Source organism: Struthio camelus, chromosome W (assembly GCF_040807025.1).
Source record: "Struthio camelus isolate bStrCam1 chromosome W, bStrCam1.hap1, whole genome shotgun sequence".
Taxonomy (NCBI): Eukaryota; Metazoa; Chordata; class Aves; order Struthioniformes; family Struthionidae; genus Struthio; species Struthio camelus.
In genome coordinates this window covers 44,766,417-44,785,551 of record NC_090981.1, presented here as the reverse complement: position 1 = coordinate 44,785,551, position 19,135 = coordinate 44,766,417, and the positions used below count along the sequence as shown (strand labels likewise).

The window sequence follows — 19,135 nt, the reverse complement described above, 5'->3', positions numbered from 1 at the left end:
TGAATAACCAGTGGCTTTGCTTTGTCTCCTAAGACTTCTCAGTTTGAGAAGAATGTATAAAATGTGGAAAGCTGATAGAGTAAAATACAAGAAAAAGAGAAGCAGAATGGCTGGCTTTCCTGAGAAATCAGTAAATAACCTGTTCTAAAAAACAAACAAAAAAGTTTCGCTTAAAACAAGACCCAGATTTAGATGATCTTTTTTCTACTAATCTCCCTGAAATGGGCTATTAGTGGCACAGTTACTGTGAAATATTAGAACCATTTGGGAGGTGGCAGGCTCCTGTTTATCAATCTCGAGTCCTAAAAGAATTACATACCTGGTGGGTAGCGCAGCAGTGGTTAGGTGAGCTACACCAGCTGTTTGCTGTATCTACCGTTTTTGAAGAGCTTTAACTTTTAAAAGCCTTAGTAAAGTTCTCTGAGGATGCCAGGGATGAGCTAATTAGGATACAAGTTTTTCCAGCTGCATGCATGAATTTGGAAGGGTAAATCTAAAAGGAGACATAGATAGCAAAATGCTTGTTTTGATGTAGCAGGCAGGTCAGTTGAACTACCCTCAAACAGGGAGTCATAAGCCTGTTAGAAAAACCAGATCATTTTAAAACAAATGCATTCCTCTTTCTTCTGTTCTCAACAGGGAATAAGTTTTTTGGAATGATTCTCCATCTGTGAATCAAGTAAGCCATCCTTTCTCTTCTTGGCATGGCCCACATTTAAACAAACAAATAAAAAAAAGTTTTTTAAGAAGGTAGAAGAAAAAGAAAGAGGTGTTCCCATTTGGTAGGGTCAAATAAAGGTAACTCTAGTTCTTTCTTTTGGCAAGATGATGACCAAGGGTTTCCTCTGGAGCGCAATAACAAAAGCAGACATGTAAGAGTTTCTTTTTTTTCTTTTTTTTTTTTCTTCAGTAGGATAGCGGGAAAACCACTAGGATATATCTGGCCTTTTGACAGAATGGCAGCCAATCCAAGTCCTTGCTGGCCAGTGTGAAGGAAGGCATGCTCCTTCTAGCCAGAAGCCTTTTTGCCTCACAAGCCTCCACCCATTTCTTAGTGAGTTACAGCTGGAAGACCTTTTCATGTGTTTTCCTATGTTTTCACATCTTGTGCAAGTAGGGGATTTTTTTTTTCACTCCTTTATCGTATCCTATAATCGACATTCTAAAACAGCTAAGTGGTTGTAACTCCAAGCTCTCTCTTTCAGTGTGTGTACATATGTGGAAATGCAGATAGATGGACAGATAGATAATGCTATTATATTTCAAGATGTGGATGGGTAGGTTAGAATACTGGCTAACTTTCTTGGCAGGAGCAGGAAGGTGGTGAAAAAGCTATATGTTTGTGTATGCGTATGACCTGTGGAAACTACACTTGCAACACTTCAATACACAACAGATGAGTATTTCTTAGCATGCTTATTTATATACTCCGTACTCCCCTAAGTTCAGAGACAGTCAACTTAAATACTGATCTTGCTCCCCATGAAGTTTCTACAGGGAAACAGGAGAACCTCCTCAGCAGTTCTTACTCTTTTTGGGGTAAAATAGGCCACTGCGGAGGAGCTGCCCAGCAGCAGTAGCGAGGAAGGGGAGAGGCTGGTCGGAGTGCTCCTTGTAAAGGACATAAAAGGAGCTTCTGCCTCCCAGCTTCTTCCTTGGAACAGCAGCTTTTATTTGACCACCTGAATTACAAATCACAGGGAACGCATCTTTGGTTCTTAACCAGCTGCGTCTTTTTTTTTCTTTGCCCAGCCACTCTCTGGTTTAGGGCTTTCCAAGAACATTTACAAAATACTTCTGCAATTATTTCAACCTCTCCATTCTTCCTCACTCCTTCACAAAATGTTGCTTGTTTTCAAGAGGTCTAAAACTGTGTCCCGTTTGGAGAGGAACACATTTTTCTTAGAGTTTCTTAGGGTCTGAATCAGTTTAACACTGTATGTTTGCACTGAAGTTGCAAAAGAATTTCTCTCAGAGTTCAAGTACTTATAATTAAGCTTGGATTCTCTCAAAGAGAAAGCCTTTTGCTGTTGCTTTTATTCTCTTTGCAAATGAGTACTGCCAAAGCAGACTGAAATCCTGTTCTATACTCGTTACCCTGACTTCAGTCAGGACTTGGCTTGCAGATGGCGATATAAAAACGTAGCCAATTTTTCATGCTAGCTTTTCATTACACCATCTTTGTTCTTTTCTATTCAATTTTTTTAACACTTTCCATAAACAGATTTTTGTGCTGTATGAGTTTCTACAATGCAGTGTGCTAGACAATACAGAAAGCAGGTTCTTTGTCCAGTTCAAGTTAAATGGCCTGTTGAGACCCTTACTGCTTTCAGCATGTAGAGCTCTATGAAACCAATTCATTGCTTTAACTGCTAAGATCTGATCTAGTTAATTCGATAGCACAATGTGAACAAACTTAACAGAGGTTTATGGAATAGATAACTTTTAAGTTCATTTATTAAATGCTGGACTTCATATTCCATAAGGCCCTTTTGGTATTGTATCTGGATAGTGTTAAACGTTGCAATGAGAAATCAACGCTGACACCACTGTGTAGAGAAATCTAGGCAGCTGTGTGATCAGGATTAGAAAACTTACTACCTACAAACTGAGAGTTTTCTTCTTTATCTGAAATTAAAGAAGGCGATGACATTAACTCTCTGTAGATCCAGTTCAGGAATTTGTTAATAATGTTGCTGTTTCTGTATCTATGTCAGATCAGCCCATGGTTTAATGGCTGTAAGGATTAACCCATTTTTACTTTCTGTAAGATTGCCTTTCAGCGTTGCCCTATTTCCGTATATCTGTTGCTACGGCTAGAGCCCCAAGCTGCTTTTTTTTTTTTTTTTTTCCCAAACGCCAAAGACTAATTTTGAAATATATCAGCTTGCAGAATAAAAAAAGCCCTTCTGATGCTGGATTGCTGTTACCATTGCATTTTTTTTTCTAGGTGACTGCTGCACTCATTATTTTTAAGTTTCTATGTGCTTATAAATGTTTCTCATGATTCCCAAAAGATGAAGGAGCTGTTTTGGCTTTTATCTGTCAGCCCCTTCTGCCAGTATTTTAATGTAAATCTTCCAGATCTAAACAACTTAACTTCTCAAACACAATAATATACACTATCTTTTTCTTGCAGTAGTGAAGAGCTTATTCTTCTCCTCTAGATTGCTTGCTTGTGGATACTTTGAGAGCCATGGGATTCCCCTCCCCCCTTAGCAAAAAAGTAACAAAATAAAGTACTCCTGCAGAGCAAAGCAACTCACTATCCCAAAGTTGTATGTGTTAAGATTATTGAATAAAAAGAGAACAGTTTGAAAGCTACTTTTCAAGCAGAGTCAACATCAGAAACTAGCGATGGCTTTGCATAAGAACGAACTTCATGCTAGTAAGAGAAGGAAACAGCAATAAGGAATGAAGATCCTCTTCAGGTGGGGCAGGTCAGTAAGGAGAGAGTTCCAGAGTCCCCAGTCTCTTCCAGTGAGTGTCCATCCAGCAGTCCTATTTCTGTTATAAAGAGTGGATGCTACTGGAGCACCGTTACTAACCATCATTTTGGCTATGTGGAATGGGGAGTGAGATTAGTCATCCTGGTAGGTGAGTGCCAGACCATACAGAAGAGAATATATATCAGTATTTTTTAGATCAAGTAGCACCCTCTCCCACCGAAACACAGCATGTGATAATTGAGCCTTTGCACCCTGTGCCAGTTTCAGTTTATTGCTCATTTTGTAGAGGAAACTGCGCTATTCTGATCTTGAGCTGACAAAGCTACAGCCATCAGTTGCAAGGTCCACATAAGGAGGCAAGGTCTGGAACTTCTACTGAAATGCAGATAGTCAAAAGTTGACTGAGTGGGTGTCTTAAAAAAAGCTGTTTGTCTAACACCCGGTACCAAATGGTTACCTAGTAGCAAGGGTATGTATTCAGTAAAAGAACTGCTTATCCTAACGTATGTTCATTAGTAGCCATCTACTGAGCTGAGCCAGCAAAGCTTTGGGTCAGAGGTCTGACAGCGTAGGAACTTGTTTCATCTGTGAACTGATGGAGTTCACAGACGGCCGTCTGACCATGGCATTCTCCACAGCTTTGCCCAGAAAAGGTAGAAGACGCTAATGGCTGGCCAGATCCAAAATTTTCAAGTCCTTATCGAGATGGACCTCAGCTTTGCTTCCTTTACAAGTCAGGCAGCTGTCACTCTCTCTTCAGTGATGGAGGTTTCCAGAAACAAAAGACTATATATTTTCCCATTTGCTAGAAAAACTAGAGAACAAGTTATGGAACAAAGTACTCTTGCATGAGAAGCTGGGCTGGAGAAGAGATAATACAGGGATAGGTTGGAGGACTTTCGGCATCCATGTTTGAAGAGGCAAGTGAACAGAGGAATATGAATTTACTAGAAGACCATACGTCCTTTCACAAACTGAGTAAAGCTGAAGTTAATAAATACCTCAACTACTTAACTGTCCCCTGGGAGTGCTGGACTTTCTGCCTGTTGATTGAAGCAGAGTAATTTGGTGGGGAAAATGCTAAATCATAGTATGGAAAGAGGTAAAAGAACTGATGTTACACATGCAATCTTAGTTGTCCTAAGCTTTAGGTAGTTGATTGTGATCTTGATGTTCCTTTAATGTTTCTTTGTCTGTGTAGTATTTCACGTGTCAGACAGAGGGAGCTTTGCTGCTTATTTCTTGAAGAGTGACTGTAATAAAATCTCGTGTAAATGAATTAACAGTTTACGTAATCTATTTAAAATAAAGTACATTTATACTAGAGTTTTACTATTCATTCTTTAAAAAGGAATCTAGAGTGCAGAAGAAGTATTAGAGTATCATGGCTTTAATATTTTAGGGAAAGATGAGGTAAAGTTTGTGGAAAGGTTGATAGAGCAACTGGTATCAATTTTAAGAGATTGCTTAGTTAATCATAAGACCAATAAGGGAGGCGTTGTTTGTACAGAACCTATTGCAAGTTTGTTTGAGTCTGATAAGGTTTCTAGGTACTGCTACTGCAATCTGGGTGTTTAATGGCAATAGTAACCCTGAAAGTTGCACAGGGAACCTGTTAAGTAGGTCACAAGATGCAGCCGTCAGTAGAACATGCCTTTTGCCCTCACATCTATGCTATCCACAGTGCCCTTGAATATTCAGTGTAATATGTTTTTCCTTCTTCACATCATTCATGGTTTCATACAAAACTGCTGCCAGAAGCTGGAACGTTAAGTCAGAGCCTTTGTTCTGCAGCAACGTTTTTCATTGCCAGTTAGCATGTAAAGTGAATTAGCAGAATTACTCAAACCCTTTCGGAGCTCAGCTCGCTTCTAACTGTGGAGCTGCCATCCTGGAGGAGGAGGAGGAGGAAGGAATATGCACAAGCTTCATTTGGCAAAAAAGGCAATGTTTTGCAGTTTACTGGGCCCAACACCTTGGTTGTCCCTGTCCCTCTCCCCCTTACTGCCACCTCTGTGATGCTACCTTGGCTCGTGGGGCATGCTGTAACTGGGTACCTATACCACATTTTTACAGTAATCTGCTAATATCTCTCTAGTTGAAAAGCGCTAGCTGGGAACCTGCACACATCAGCCGGATCCGAAGAGTAGATGTCAGCTTTCAAAATGTTTTCTTTCTCTGCCCTCGGAATCACACTCTGAGGACCACACCTGATTGTTCAGTTTAAATACGTTAACCTGATTTTCTGTTTAAACAAATGCTAATCAGGGGTTGTGAGAACCTTGCTATCCACTGTGCTCCTGCAGAGTCACTTAGGGTGAGCTGTGAGAAATGAAGGACAGAACTGAAATTTGTATCGGCCTCCAAGCCCCTGAGACGCGTGGGAGCTCTGTAAGCCCTGCAGGGTTGCAGCCCACGGATGGAGGTACCCAGGGGCACCTCCTACGCAGAGCCCTGCTGGTGAAATGCTCGTGCCTGCCTGCTCCAGCTCCGCATCCAACTGTGTCTGTCCTGTGCATGCTCTGGTCCCCTCAGCTCGGCTTCCTGGATGCTCTCCTCTACTTAGAAGCAGAAAGGCAGCTTTCAGTTTCTTCTTTTCTTTTTCTTCTACTATTTTGGCTTATTTCACAACACTTCAACAGAACAGTTGAATAAACACGTGTTTTTCCCCTTCTCTTCCTTGATTTTGCGTGTGTTTTTTTTGTTTGTTTGTTTTGCAGAATTGCTGAAGTTAAACACTGTGTGGCATTAGAATGCAGTGTACTGCATGCAGGAATATATTGTACTTAGTTAATATTTATTTCATAAACCTTGCAGTTTTTCAGCGGAACAGAGAGGCTTCTTTCTCTGATCGTGTTGATTGCCTGTGTTCTATAAGAGTTAGTAATAGCTGCAGCCATTTCAAATCCTAAATTCAGTTACAGTTTCAAAAAGGAGTATTACAGAAGCTCACCCATAGAGGGAAGCAGAATACTGTCATTACAACAGTCTTAACTGCAGCTTTTTAAAAATTATCTGTGCTTCAGCTGAAGCCAACACAAAACATCTGTTGTCTTATTTATAGCTCCTGTTTCTAAGAAGTATATTCTGTAGCAGATGAGAAAAGTGCCTGACAGCTCATAATTCATAAAGTTACTGAGGTTTAATCTGTTAGAATATTATGTACAGAATTCCACCTCAGTAAGGGAAGTGATAGTGCCTATTCACAGATGATAGAAACAGGGCTTTATGAAACGTTAAATTAGTAAGTGTGAAACGTGATTAGAAGCCACTGTTAGAAGAATTAAACTGTAATGAAAGAATACATCTACAATGCTACTGTTGATTGATTGGTGGTTTCTTACCAAATAAATCTGTCTTATTGTGCTGCACATTCGTGCGGCTAAACTTTCCTCAAGTCAGGTACATTCCTTTTTTTTCCCCCCTTCTTTTCCCCCTTCCTTCCTTCTTTTCCCCCAAACTTTCATTTTGTTTTGTTTTAGAGTAATTTGTTTGATGATTAGTGCAGCAGGTCTGTGACAAGCATTCATTTTTGTGTCAGAGAAGGGTAAAGAGAACCCAGCTTTCTCTTTGAAGAATCAATACATTATAAAATGCAACTTTCGATATCAGATCAGAGCTTTCTGCTATCTATTGTTTATAGATTATTTTCTCATATTAATCTATATTTGCCTTGGATTTTGTTTCCCCTTCATTCCTATAGTTGCCCCTTACTCTCTTTAGCCCTGAGAATGGAGCTGGTGCAAGGTTATTCATGGGGATGAGAGAGGGATTCTTTCTCACTCCCCATCTTCCTGCGTAATAACCGCACACATGATATTTTATCAATCAGATCATTCCTTGCATATTTGTGCTGATAACCCTGGAAAGTATCTAGGCAAAATATTTGACTTGTCTCACTTACAGCATTAATTTATACAGGTAACTATGTCTTTTTCTACATGTTATGTGTAGCCAAGATAAAATGAAGTAACATTCCAACTTTTAAACGTTCTGTGGGTTGGACTATAAATGGCCCAATCATAACATTACATATATTTGTCCTCTGGGAAAAATGACTGCATAGCCATATTCTGTTGAGTATCATGTATATTATAACAATTTGCATATACTTTTTCATTTTTCTACAAAAATCAGTTTGAAATGCCTTTTTTCAACCTTATAATTGATGTTGTAAGTACCTTCCTCACAATACAAGATTCTACAAATGTTCACTGGCGTTTTACCAGTATATTGTGAATTGACTGAAAAGTTCAGGAGGTTATGTTAGCAAGGATTCCCCTCTTCCTATGGTCATGATAGTTCAGAATAAGCTCCTTTGAAAAATTCTTATCATTCTGCATTACTGATACAGGACCACAGCAGAAATATGAAGGCTTTAAAAAGCTATTTGAAGTCCAGAAACACATTAACAGAGTAGTTTTTATTCATAAGAGTTAATTAATATCACTGAGATTCCCTAAGTAGGGTGTTGTGTGCTTTATTCACATGCTTCTCCATTGCAGATGGAGGAAGAGGACTGACAATCTGATATGATAAATTATTTTTCCAGTGCAGAGCTATATTTCCCGCTGTGACTAAAATCCTCAGTGTACCGTTAAAACTGAACATCTGAATGAGGTTGTCGCTTTGTCAATAGAAGAAATAAACTGGGCTTGCTGCATATTATTGAAGAATTTTCTGATGGGAATTTAGAATTAGCTATATTTCTGTCATGCCTCCCAATTCTACTGTAGTCATGTAAGGTCACCAGCAGATGTTATTTCTCCATTCCTTTTCATAGCTTTGGGATCATTCTTATCCCAATAAATCTTGACTTGCAGACGTTTTTCTGCCTAAATAGAAAGTGGGCTTCTTGTGAGCCCAAAGGCTGATAGTCTTGGTGGGCCAGACCATTTCTCTATCTAGTGCTGGGATATTCTTCATCTCTCTTCATTTCTCCCTGATCTAGTCGTCTTTTGCTGCCAAGGCTTCTGTGGTATTCTGAGTCCACGGTCTGTCTGATTGACGACATCTGATAAAAATAAAAGACAAGTAATAGTAGACGGGCCTATTAAGCTGTTCCTAATGAATGTGTCAAATTCACTGAAGCTTAAGCCTCCCTTTCATATTTTTCCATGAATAGTGTTACCTTTTGCGTATTGCTCAGGAAACAAATACTGGAGGAGGTGATTAAACTCTGAACAGCTCTTCTTGCCAGTCCAGTGATGGATTCTGCCTCTAGGAGAACTTAACTGTAGCCAAAACCAGATCTTCTGGGTGCAGAGAGGCATAAGGAGAAGTCTCTCTCTCCTTCAACAGTTGCAGATAATTTTACTGGATATTTCAGTGCTTGATAGATCTGTGATAGACAGTGACATTAACTTCTTTGTCTTCACTCTCACCTTTTTGTCTTTCATCTTTTCCCAGTTAAAACCTGTTCCTAATAGCAGCTCAGCAGTTCTAAATACTCCATTTGTTTATTCTTTTGGTAAATGTCATTAAGCGCTCTAAAATTACAAAAGGCAAGGCACAGTTATGGCTCTTGAATCTCAGAGTGAACTTCTCTCTGGTGTTAGTTGTAAAATCCGACCCATCTTTTTTCTGTCTTAGTCTGGCATTGAGCCCAAAGCTTAGATCTCTATGAAGACTTTCTCTTGAATCCTGATAAAATGTATCAGGATTGTATCTATAAGTTTGTATCTAGTCTATAAGAACTAAGGAAGGCTACAGTTCGCTACTAGTGACAATGCTAGCTGATTTTTTACAAATACCGAGATAATTTGAGCTGTTTGTTTAGGGTTGGGTTTTTTTTTCTGTTTTATGGTATTTTATTGAAAGTTTCTGCAGAAAATTGATCCTTCCTAAGAATATAAAGAAATATACAATGGACCATGAAACGCTCTCTCAGTAAAAGTTATAAACTTTGTGTCAGTAAGCGTCTTTTCATTCTTTTACTATGGGCTATGAAGTTCCTGTGACCCTTCTTCCCCAGCTGATGAAAGCAGATGTGAGGGGGCAGTGAAGGTTTGGGCTCTGCATCTGGAGCAGTCACCACATGACAGTCTCTGATAAGCGTTGAGCCTCCTCCCTCATGCTTCCCAGGAGGGACCTCCTGGTGATTTCCCATGTTAAGAAATCTGAACTCTTGTTTGCACAGACACAGCTTTTGATGTGTTCTCAGTGTAGTCTTCCTAAATGCTTCTGTCTCGCTGTTTTGTGGATTCCTAGCAGTAAACCACTATGAGTGCACTGATTGCCTCGACTCCAACCACTGCCTGAAAGGCTTTGCAGGAATGCAAAACTGCCCTTATTTCCAATGTGTATCTTCGTTTGAACTGGACATTTTATGCTGACAAGCAATTAAATTCAGCCATTATGAATTTCATTTAAATTCAGAATCTACTTCAGGGAAGATGGGTGATAATAGTGAAACATTTTTGAATTATTTTTCCCCTACCCAATACAACGTGTAACTGCTTATTTCCTGAAATAACTGCATTTGAAGCAAGAAGGGAAGGTCCTGTTTCCCAGGGTTTTCAACAGTAAGCATGGAGGTTGAATTCTATGGAGAACCTGCCACTATCCACACCTTGTCTTTCGTTATGGTACTGATGATGCCACAGCAAAAGTACCATAGGCTTGTTTCTTTACAGTCTTGTTAGCTGAACTTGTTGGAGGCATTATCACAACTTGCTTGACAATGACACTTACTGTTGCCTTTGTTCTTCTGTGTTAATTAATATGTTTATGTGTGTTATACAGTTAATTTCAGTGCTGGTCAAACCATTCGTGTTTGAACATGTTGTATGACTTTCATGCAAGGATATGTGCAAATCTATGAAGGCATGAAGCACTGTTAGTGGATACAGTTGCAGGTATAAAGAGCATATCTGCATGTGCACATAAGCAAATTATAAGCATCGTTAAGACCTGACCTTTCAAATATTAGACTTCTGTGCACAGCTGTGTTGTCATTGATTGCAGTACGTATGCATAACCTTAAATGACCATTTCTTAAAAAACATGAACAACATGCATGGAGATCTTGATCCAGAGCTAAATTCAAGTAATGTTAGTATATAGTTGCTGTAAAAATATTTAGAAATTGAACTTCTTTCTATGGTGTATGTTGTTACATTTTAAATTATATCCTTTTATATATATATTATATATAATATATATATATATATATATATTTTTTTTTAATATATATATATATAAATCTTCATTTTCATTCTTCTTCCAGCAGTAATGAAAGATTTGGCTCAGAAACTTTGGAAGCCAAATTCCAGCTTTAAATTTCCACTTGTCATTGCCAGGTACTAACTCTAAAATATCTCTTTTTACTGAGAACCCTTCCAAAAGGTGCAGCTGTGTGCTGGTTTCATCTTGCACTTTGTAGCTGTGTTGGCAACCCTTAAACGTAAGGTATGCTCTCATCTCCCACACATTGCCGTTGCCTTAGTGCTGTTCAGGCCTGTCTGTATGAGGGAAAGTGAAGAGCTTGCAGATTGGAGGAACCCTGACTTGTGGTTCTTCTCATTGGTTCTCACTGTGGCAAGGTAAAAATAGAGCCAGTGGAAAATGCAGCTTTTACGATGTGTCATCAGAGGCTTCCTTGCTGTCTGGAGACCTATTCCGAGACTTGTGACTCGAAAGAAGACACGGAAACTGTATGACAGCTTTTCAGACCCTTAATCTTTTAGAGACGGTGGGATTTCCAAAAAATTACAGGATTTCTTTGGGGGGAAAAAATGATTACTCTAAGTGAAAAACTGATACTGGATTGTAGCAAAGGGATCTCGAAAGTTGCTCAGATTCTTAAAAGTGGATTTGGTTCTCCAAACCTCTGTGCTGTGCTACAGCATGCTTCAAAGCAAAAGATACTTTTGAAATCAGGTACTAAATGTAGCCTGCATGTGGGATTTTATTCTCTTTCCTTTTACTAAAGGTGACATATATGAAAGGTTTTCCTTTCCATCTGTTAATCTCTTAGTATGCATGCTGTATTTTCCTTTCAGAACATCTAATCTAGAATCTAGACTTTCTTTAAGGATATCTTGTATTCTGGCTCCAGAAGTCAAATTGTTTTTTTTCCTAACTTAGCTATAGTTTTCTTCAGTTTAGCCTCTGCCGTTTCCTGTCAGCATTTTGAAAATGAAGGGCACTGTGCCCAAATTTAGCTGACGTCTGTGTAAACGTTATAAAATGGCTTCAGTTCCACGAGTGCTCTTGAGGTTTTCTTTTGACAGATACGTGCTTTCTGAGGCCTTTCAACTTTAAATGTCCATCATTTGCTATTTTGTGCAAAAGGTGGAAAGTTTATACAAATGGCACTGTGATGCTATGGATATTTTATATGGGAAATGACAGTAATGAATAGGAAATCCTAGAATGGTGGGAGGCTAAATAATTTTAATTTGTTAATAGCATCTCCTAAGTGCTTTTAAAGTGAACATTTTTTTTTCAAAATTATTGAGCACTGTAATTAGATTTCTTAATTGTATTCTTCTTTGGTTACTGTGTTGAAGGTAAGTATAGGTTTTGTTATTGCTACTGTATGTGTGTGTCTGTGTGTATCTTTTTGCTATAGAACTGTTACTCACTAGTGTATGCTTAGTATTAAAAGGGAGGTGAGTATCCTGAGGTTTTAGTCAAATTCATAAGTATTTTATGTTGAAGTATTTACAGAATAGATTGTCATTATTTCAAAGGCTCTATTCATATCTAAAAGTTCACTAGTTTCTCTGGTAGATGGAAACTGCCTGTTTTGGGGAAGAGGAATGGGATACAGGGAGGAAGAGAAGAAATCAGAACTCCTCTGAACTCCCAGAATGTTAATGTTTTTTCAGTTACATATTTTAGGGCAGGAGAGAAGTGAAATCTTTCATTTTAACCAGTCTGAGGTTTGCTCTACATCCGCATGGTCTGTTGACTTCCCTCCTCTGTCTGTTTCTCCTTCCTCTCTCCCTTCTTTCCTCAGTTTCAGTTTAGACTATTAGTTACAGGTTGCCTCCCTCAGCAATTATGAGATGAACGTCTTTGTTCAGAGATGATGCGGTTTCATTGCTGCTATTTAAGGGGAGAAGGGCGCTTCATGTAACTTGCTACCTAAGGAGCAGAAGGTCGTTTTCATAAGTAAAATATGTAAACTCTGTTCTTAAAACCTGCTCTTCCTTTGCTACCATGTAGGGGATACAATTTATGCCTTTATTATTCTGTGAGTCTATTAGTATCATAATATGAATATTTTCATAGCATACCCTTTGTTATGACTCTCATTCGATCCTCTAATTTGATTCTTTCAGTGGATTTGACATTATTCCAAGAGTGATTCATAGTTTGATGTCAAAAGGGACTATTTGACCTGACTATTACAGATCAAATAGTCTGTTTTTCAGCATGTCTCGTCAAGGGCTGGACTACGGAGTCTTGCATTTGAGCTCAACTTGTGTTTGGTAAAGCAGAAATGGATTTGAAGAGATTAAAAAAAAAATCTTCCATAGGTAGTTTGTTCTGCATTAGTAACTGTTGTAGAGATTGGCTGGTTGGCTAGATCTTTATCTATTTAACACGTGCTTTTAAGCATGTGTTTAAGTTTACACTGAGTCAAATATCTGTCAAAACTTCAGAGTTATTATGATTACTCATTTGCATTTTTCAGCTAACTATGATCCACTTAAGCCATCAAGGAAGGAAGTAGTGTGGTTTTTAACAGGACCCATCCTCCATGAACCTATGCAGGCAATCCCTAGTTACAGTGCTGTCTTTTACTGCTTTATCATATGAGTCTAGTATCAGGTTTTCCATTATTTTGTCCAGGATTGATATTATAACTAGGATGTAGTCATCAGGGTCATCTTACTTGTCTTTCGGAGTGCCGATAGAACATTAGACCTCTTTTGTTCCCCTGGAATTGCCCTGATTTTCCATGATTCATTAAAAAGTAACAGCAGTAGGCCAGAAATCTCCATAGGCAACTCTTTGGGACTCCTGAATGCTCATTTTCTGGGCCTCCTAAGTTAAGCTGTTATGATTAACAGATGTTTTTCTAATGTCCTTCTCAGTTATGAATGGACTGGAAAGTATTTAATCATTATCACACCATCTTTCCATCATTCTGCTTCTTTTTGCAAGGGACATGTCTCAATGTCCAGTATGTTCCACTTCCATTATTAGTTCAAAAATATTCATTATTTATTATCTTTAACTTCTTTCCTCAGTTTTCTGCACTTCCAAACCTCTTCTGTATATTCCTTGCTATCTTTCCCATTTTTAAATTATTTGCATTTTTAAAAAGGTATCTAATTTCTGCCTTCAAAATAGTGTGAATTCTCAGCCAAAATTGTTTTCTCACTTGTAGTATATTTATTTTTTTGACCATCTAAATTTTTTTCATTAAAAGCTCTCTTATCTCTATTCATATTTTGCTCTTTTTCCTCCTAATTAGTTATGCTCATGATTTTGTTCAGTTTCAGCTTCTAGAAGTACAGTGTGTGCAATATGTATGTATGTTTGTATACATATGCATGCATGCACATATATGCATGCATGTTTAAGAATGCTCTCTATTTGTGTATGATGAATTTAATCGGGCAAAGATCGCCATCCCCCAGGCAACTGGCAACTTTTGCTTCAATGATTAAGCTATGTTTATCAATCATAATCCATCAAAGTATGCCAGATGTTTCTGGCAGCAGTTTAATGAGAGTATGTAAATGCTCTTGCTTTCCAAGAATTAAATAGGACTGATATAAAACTTTGAAATAATTATTTTGGCAAAATTAGTAATGTTTAGAGATATATCATCCCTCATATCACAGAGCCAGAATGCTCCTTTATACAGTGTGTTCTTTCAGTGAAGAAATTGCATCATGTAAAAACTGACTTTGTACAAAATCAGTATGCAGGTTTGAAGCTGCAGGATGTTCCTTTCAGATCATCCCGCTATTTATTCTTCATCGATCATTGTACAAAACAAAATTCTTGCTTCAAGAAAACTGTGTTGTTAATACTATTAAGCTTGAAAATTGAAAACAAACTGGAATTGTCACTGAGCTTTTGTATGAGTATTAATACTTGTTTTGACTGCTATTTCAGGCAGGGGGAGCAGCAGCTCCCAGATGGTGATGTGTTTAGCTCCCTCTTCTGGTGCACACTGGATATAAATGTTTCAGGACCAAAAAACTATTTTTCTCTTCTTTGCATTGTTTTTTCTACAGATTGCAAACTTTTGTTATATTATCTTTTCTCTGTTAATATTAAGGGTGATTCTAAGAGTGATCTAGCTCTCTAAAAGAAGATGCCATAAAAATGCAATTGTCATAATTTTTATTCAGCTTTTGGACAGCTATGTGGTGTTCTCATTTAGGCCTGAGAAGTAGGATGTTTGCACTGTCTTTCACAGCTGATAAAATGAATTTGTTCAGTGTTTAAAAATTAACTGGTTGCATTATGTGTCATGACTTTCATAAAAGGAAATCACATTCAAGTGCAGCTTGGCTTATTTTTCTTATTTTTCTTTTACAGCTTTTTCACTTCCAGATCTTACGGAGCAGTTTTCACCTCCTGATGTTGCTCCACCAATCCTTATCAAGATAGTGGAGACAATTGAAAAGAAAGGTAGGCTGATGAACGGCCTAAGAAGGTTTTTGTTACTTGTGTTAGCCAAGACGGCAATCAGATTCAGAGCTGGCATCTCCCATTCCTTGAGCTGCTAATGCATCACGTTACTCAACTGATATGAAAATAATCTAATTTAAGGTTTACTGTGTTGGTTTCTGCTGAACAGAGGCTGCTTGTATTATAGCAGCAATAACAAGCTTACCCCAAATGACCTTTAGTAACTCAACTAATGTAAGTTTTACTGAAAGTGATGGGAGAGTTGGTTTTGGTTTTTTTTTTTTCTGATAGATGAACACCTCAAGTTGCTCATGGAAACAGCATCGTAACGTTGAAATGGATACAAGGCTGAACAAGTGATGTGTTACCCCAAAGCAGGAAAAAACATTAAGTATGGAAGAGTTACAAGGACTGTTTTTATACTTCAGGAGTAAATTCTTTATTGCTGTTGTCTGCTGAGCCAGTTAGTGTTAGCTGCACGGTTTTTGACTCTCCTGCTTTCCCGTGGTCATGCCTCTCGATGCTTTTGAGACTCTCCCCTTTCTTCTAGTGTGCCCTGTCCCTTTTGCTCTTTATCTTTTATCACAGAATCACAGAAAGGTTGAGGTTGGAGGAGACCTCTGGTGATCATGTAGTCCAACTACCCTGCTCAAGCAGAGTCACCTAGAGCACGTTGCCCAGGATTCTGTCCAGACAGCTTTTGAATATTTCCAGGGATGGAGAGCTACAACCTCTCTGGGCAACCTATTCCAGTGCTCTCTCACCCTTCCAGTAAAGACATTTTTCCTCATGTTCAGGTGGCACTTCCTGTGTTTCAGTGTGTGCCCGTTGCCTCTCATCCTATTACTGGGCACCACGGAGAAGAGTCTGGCCTCTCCGTCTTGACACCCTCCCTTCAGATACTTACCCACATTGATCAGATCCCCCCTCAGTCTTCTCTTCAGGCTGAACAGGCCCAGCTCTCTCGGCCTTTCCTCAAAGGAGAGATGTTCCAGTCTCTTAATCATCTTAGTGGCCCTTCGTTGGACTCACTCCAGGAGCTCCATGTCTCTCTGGCATTGGGGAGCCCAGAACTAGACACAGCACTCCAGGTGAGGCCTCACCAGGGCTGAGTAGAGGAGGGGGAAGACAGATCCACCTCCCTTGACCTGCTGGCAACACTATTGGCCTTCTTGGCCACAAGGGCACACTGCTGGCTCCTGGTTAACTTGTCCACCAGGACTCCCAGGTCCCAGGTACTGGACCCAGTATTGACCCCTGAGGGACACCACTAGCTACAGGCCTCCAACTAGACTCTGTGCCACTGATCACAACCCTCTGAGCTCTGCCATCCAGCCGCTTCTCAATCCACCTCACCGTCCACTCACCCAGCCCACACTTCCTGAGCTTGCCTATAAGGACGCTATCAGAGACAGTGTCAAAAGCCTTGCTGAAGTCCAGGTAGACAACATCCACTGTTCTCCCCTCATCTACCCAGCCAGTCATTGCATCATAGGAGGCTATCAGGTTGGCTATCATGTCTTCCCTTTGGTGAATCCGTGCTGACTACTCCTGATCCCCTTCTTGTCCTGCACATGCTTAGAGATGACATCCAGGATGAGCTGCTCCATCACCTTTCCAGGGACTGAGGTGAGGCTGACTGGCCTGTAGATCCCTGGCTCCTCCATCTCGCTGTTTTTGAAGACTGGAATGGCATTGGCTTTCTTCCAGTCCTCGGGCACCTCCCCTGATGGCCATGACCTTTCAAAGATGATTGAGAGTGACCTAGCAGTGGTGTCTGCCAGCTCCCTCAGCACTCGTGAGTGCCTCCCATCAGGGCCCATGGACTTCTGGGTGTCAAATTTGCCTAAATGATCTCTAACCCAATCCTCCTCTGCCAAGGGAGAGTCTTCCTTTCTCCAGACTTTGTCTTGTGTCCAGGGTCTGGGATTCCTGAGAGCTGGCCTTAGCATTAAAGACTGAAGCAAACAAGGCATTCAATGTCTCTGTCTTTTCTATATCCTTTGTCACCAGGGCACCTGCTCCACTTAGTAGCGGGCCCACATTTTCCATAGTCTTCCTTTTGCTAATGATGTATTTGAAGAAGCCCTTCTTGTGTTCCTTGATATCCCTAACCAGATTCAATTCCAAATCGGCCCTGGCCTTCCTCGTTGCCTCCCTACATACTCTGCCAACGTTCCTATACTCCTCCCAAGTGGCCTCTCCCTGCTTCCACCTCCTGTGCACCTCCTGCTTATGTTTGAGTTTTGCCAGGAGCGTCTTGTTCATCCATGCAGGTCTCCTGCCCTTTTACTCGACTTGTTGCTCATTGGGATGAACGATTCTTCAGCTTGGAGGAAGTGATCCTTGAACGTTAACAAGCTCTCTTGGGCGCCTCTTCCTTCTAGGGCCCTATCCCATGAGATTCTTCCAAGAAGGTCCCTGAAGAGGCCAAAATCTGCTCTCCTGAAGTCCAGGGTTGTGATCCTACTTATTGCCCTTCTTCCTCCTTGCAGAAACTCGACTGTCTCATGATCACTGCAGCCAGGGCTGCCCCCAACATTCACATCTCCACCAGCACTTCCTTGTTTGTTAGTACAAGGTCCAGCAGCACACCTCTCCTTGTTGGCTTCTCTTTCAGAAAGTTATCCTCAATGCTTTCCAGGAACCTCCTGGATTGTCTCCTGGATTGTGTGCGCCTTGCTGTGTTGTTCTTCCAGCAGATATCAGGGTGGTTAAAGGCCCCCATGTGATCATGAGGGTCTGTGATCATGAGGCTACTTTCAGCTGTCTGTAGAAGGCCTCATCTGCTTCCTCTTCCTGATCAGGTGGCCTGTAGCAAACACCCACAACAGTGTCACCCATGTTAGTCTGCCCTATAATCCTTACACATAAGCTCTTGACCTGCTCATCATCCACCCCTAGGCAGAGCTCAATATATTCCAGTGGCTCTCTCACATAAATGGCATCTCCCCCACCTCGCAGCTAACAGAGGCAATGAACAGATGCAGCAGTTTGTGCAGCAGTGACAGGGATCTGCTTAGAACTTCTGAGAACCTTATTGGAAGTTGTGGGAGGGCTTTCTGGGGACCCTCTGAGTAACTAGAGGGTGATTGCTGCAGATAGGTAAGGAGAGCTAGGCAAGGACAGCTACAGGAGGCCTTAACTTCTCCTGGGAAGCTCTAGCTAGGCGTAGCTGCTGCTAAGGAGCTCTGTTGGTTGCCCGATCAGAGGGAGTTGGGGCCTTTGTTCCAGCTGGCCCTCGACTGGGGTGGGTCAAGCACCCTGAGTCGGTGCTAGGGAGAGGCCTATATAAGAGTCTCGGCTTCTCTGACAGGCATTCCTCGTACAGCAAGGAGCTGCCCACATGGTCCTGCTCTTTCAGTGGCCTTACAGCCTGGGAGTGAGTGGGAAAGTGGTACTCTAATCTGATTCAAACTGCTGTTCTTGGGACAGCAGGACCTCACATAGTGCTGTGACTCTTCAAGAGAGTGCATACTCTTATCAAATGAGTAGGAGCTTGCTAATGTCAATGAGAGAGGCCAGTGTTCAGTGACAGCTTGCATAAGCAACCACAGCTTCCAGGAAGGCCCACTGGCACTGTTAAAGCATCAGTGTTCTGGATTCCTGGCTGTGCTCCCTTTCCACCTGCCTTGTGTATTTTTTCTGAAGCAGGGAAACAACTCTGAAGTTGTAAACGGTACCTCTCACATAGGACATAAAAAAATTGTATTGATGTCTTTTTTTCAGGTGGATTCTTAGACATATTATGTGACATATACAGACACAATGATGTGACACACACCCTGCATACACTGTGAGGTTTGGGGCTCTCTTGATAGTCAAAGGCAACGTAAGAGTTAACCATCCTGTAGGAGGGCCTTTCTGTCTCTATTGACTACATAAGGTGCCAAAGACTAGACATGCTTGTAACTTACAGGTCTCAGTTAAGTCTTCAGGCTAAGTAGGATGTATCAGAATGTGTGCATTGTCCCTGTCTCATTCCTGTAGTGGTGCAACTCAAACTTCTCACCTCTTATGCAGCAGAGGTGAAACAGCTGCCGTTTCTACGTTTCCCCATCACCTTTTCTTATCCCATTTGA

The 19,135-nt window shown here is 40.5% G+C and overlaps 1 protein-coding gene across 1 annotated transcript in view; it reads left to right on the top strand.

The window, feature by feature from the left end:
- LOC104152968 (phosphatidylinositol 3-kinase regulatory subunit alpha) overlaps positions 1-19,135 on the top strand; it is a 63,912-nt gene that overhangs the window by 18,799 nt on the left and 25,978 nt on the right. Inside the window, exon 3 of the mRNA XM_068924609.1 lies at positions 14,961-15,053. Coding sequence (XP_068780710.1) covers positions 14,961-15,053 — 93 coding nt within the window. The remainder of the gene's footprint in view (positions 1-14,960; positions 15,054-19,135) is intronic.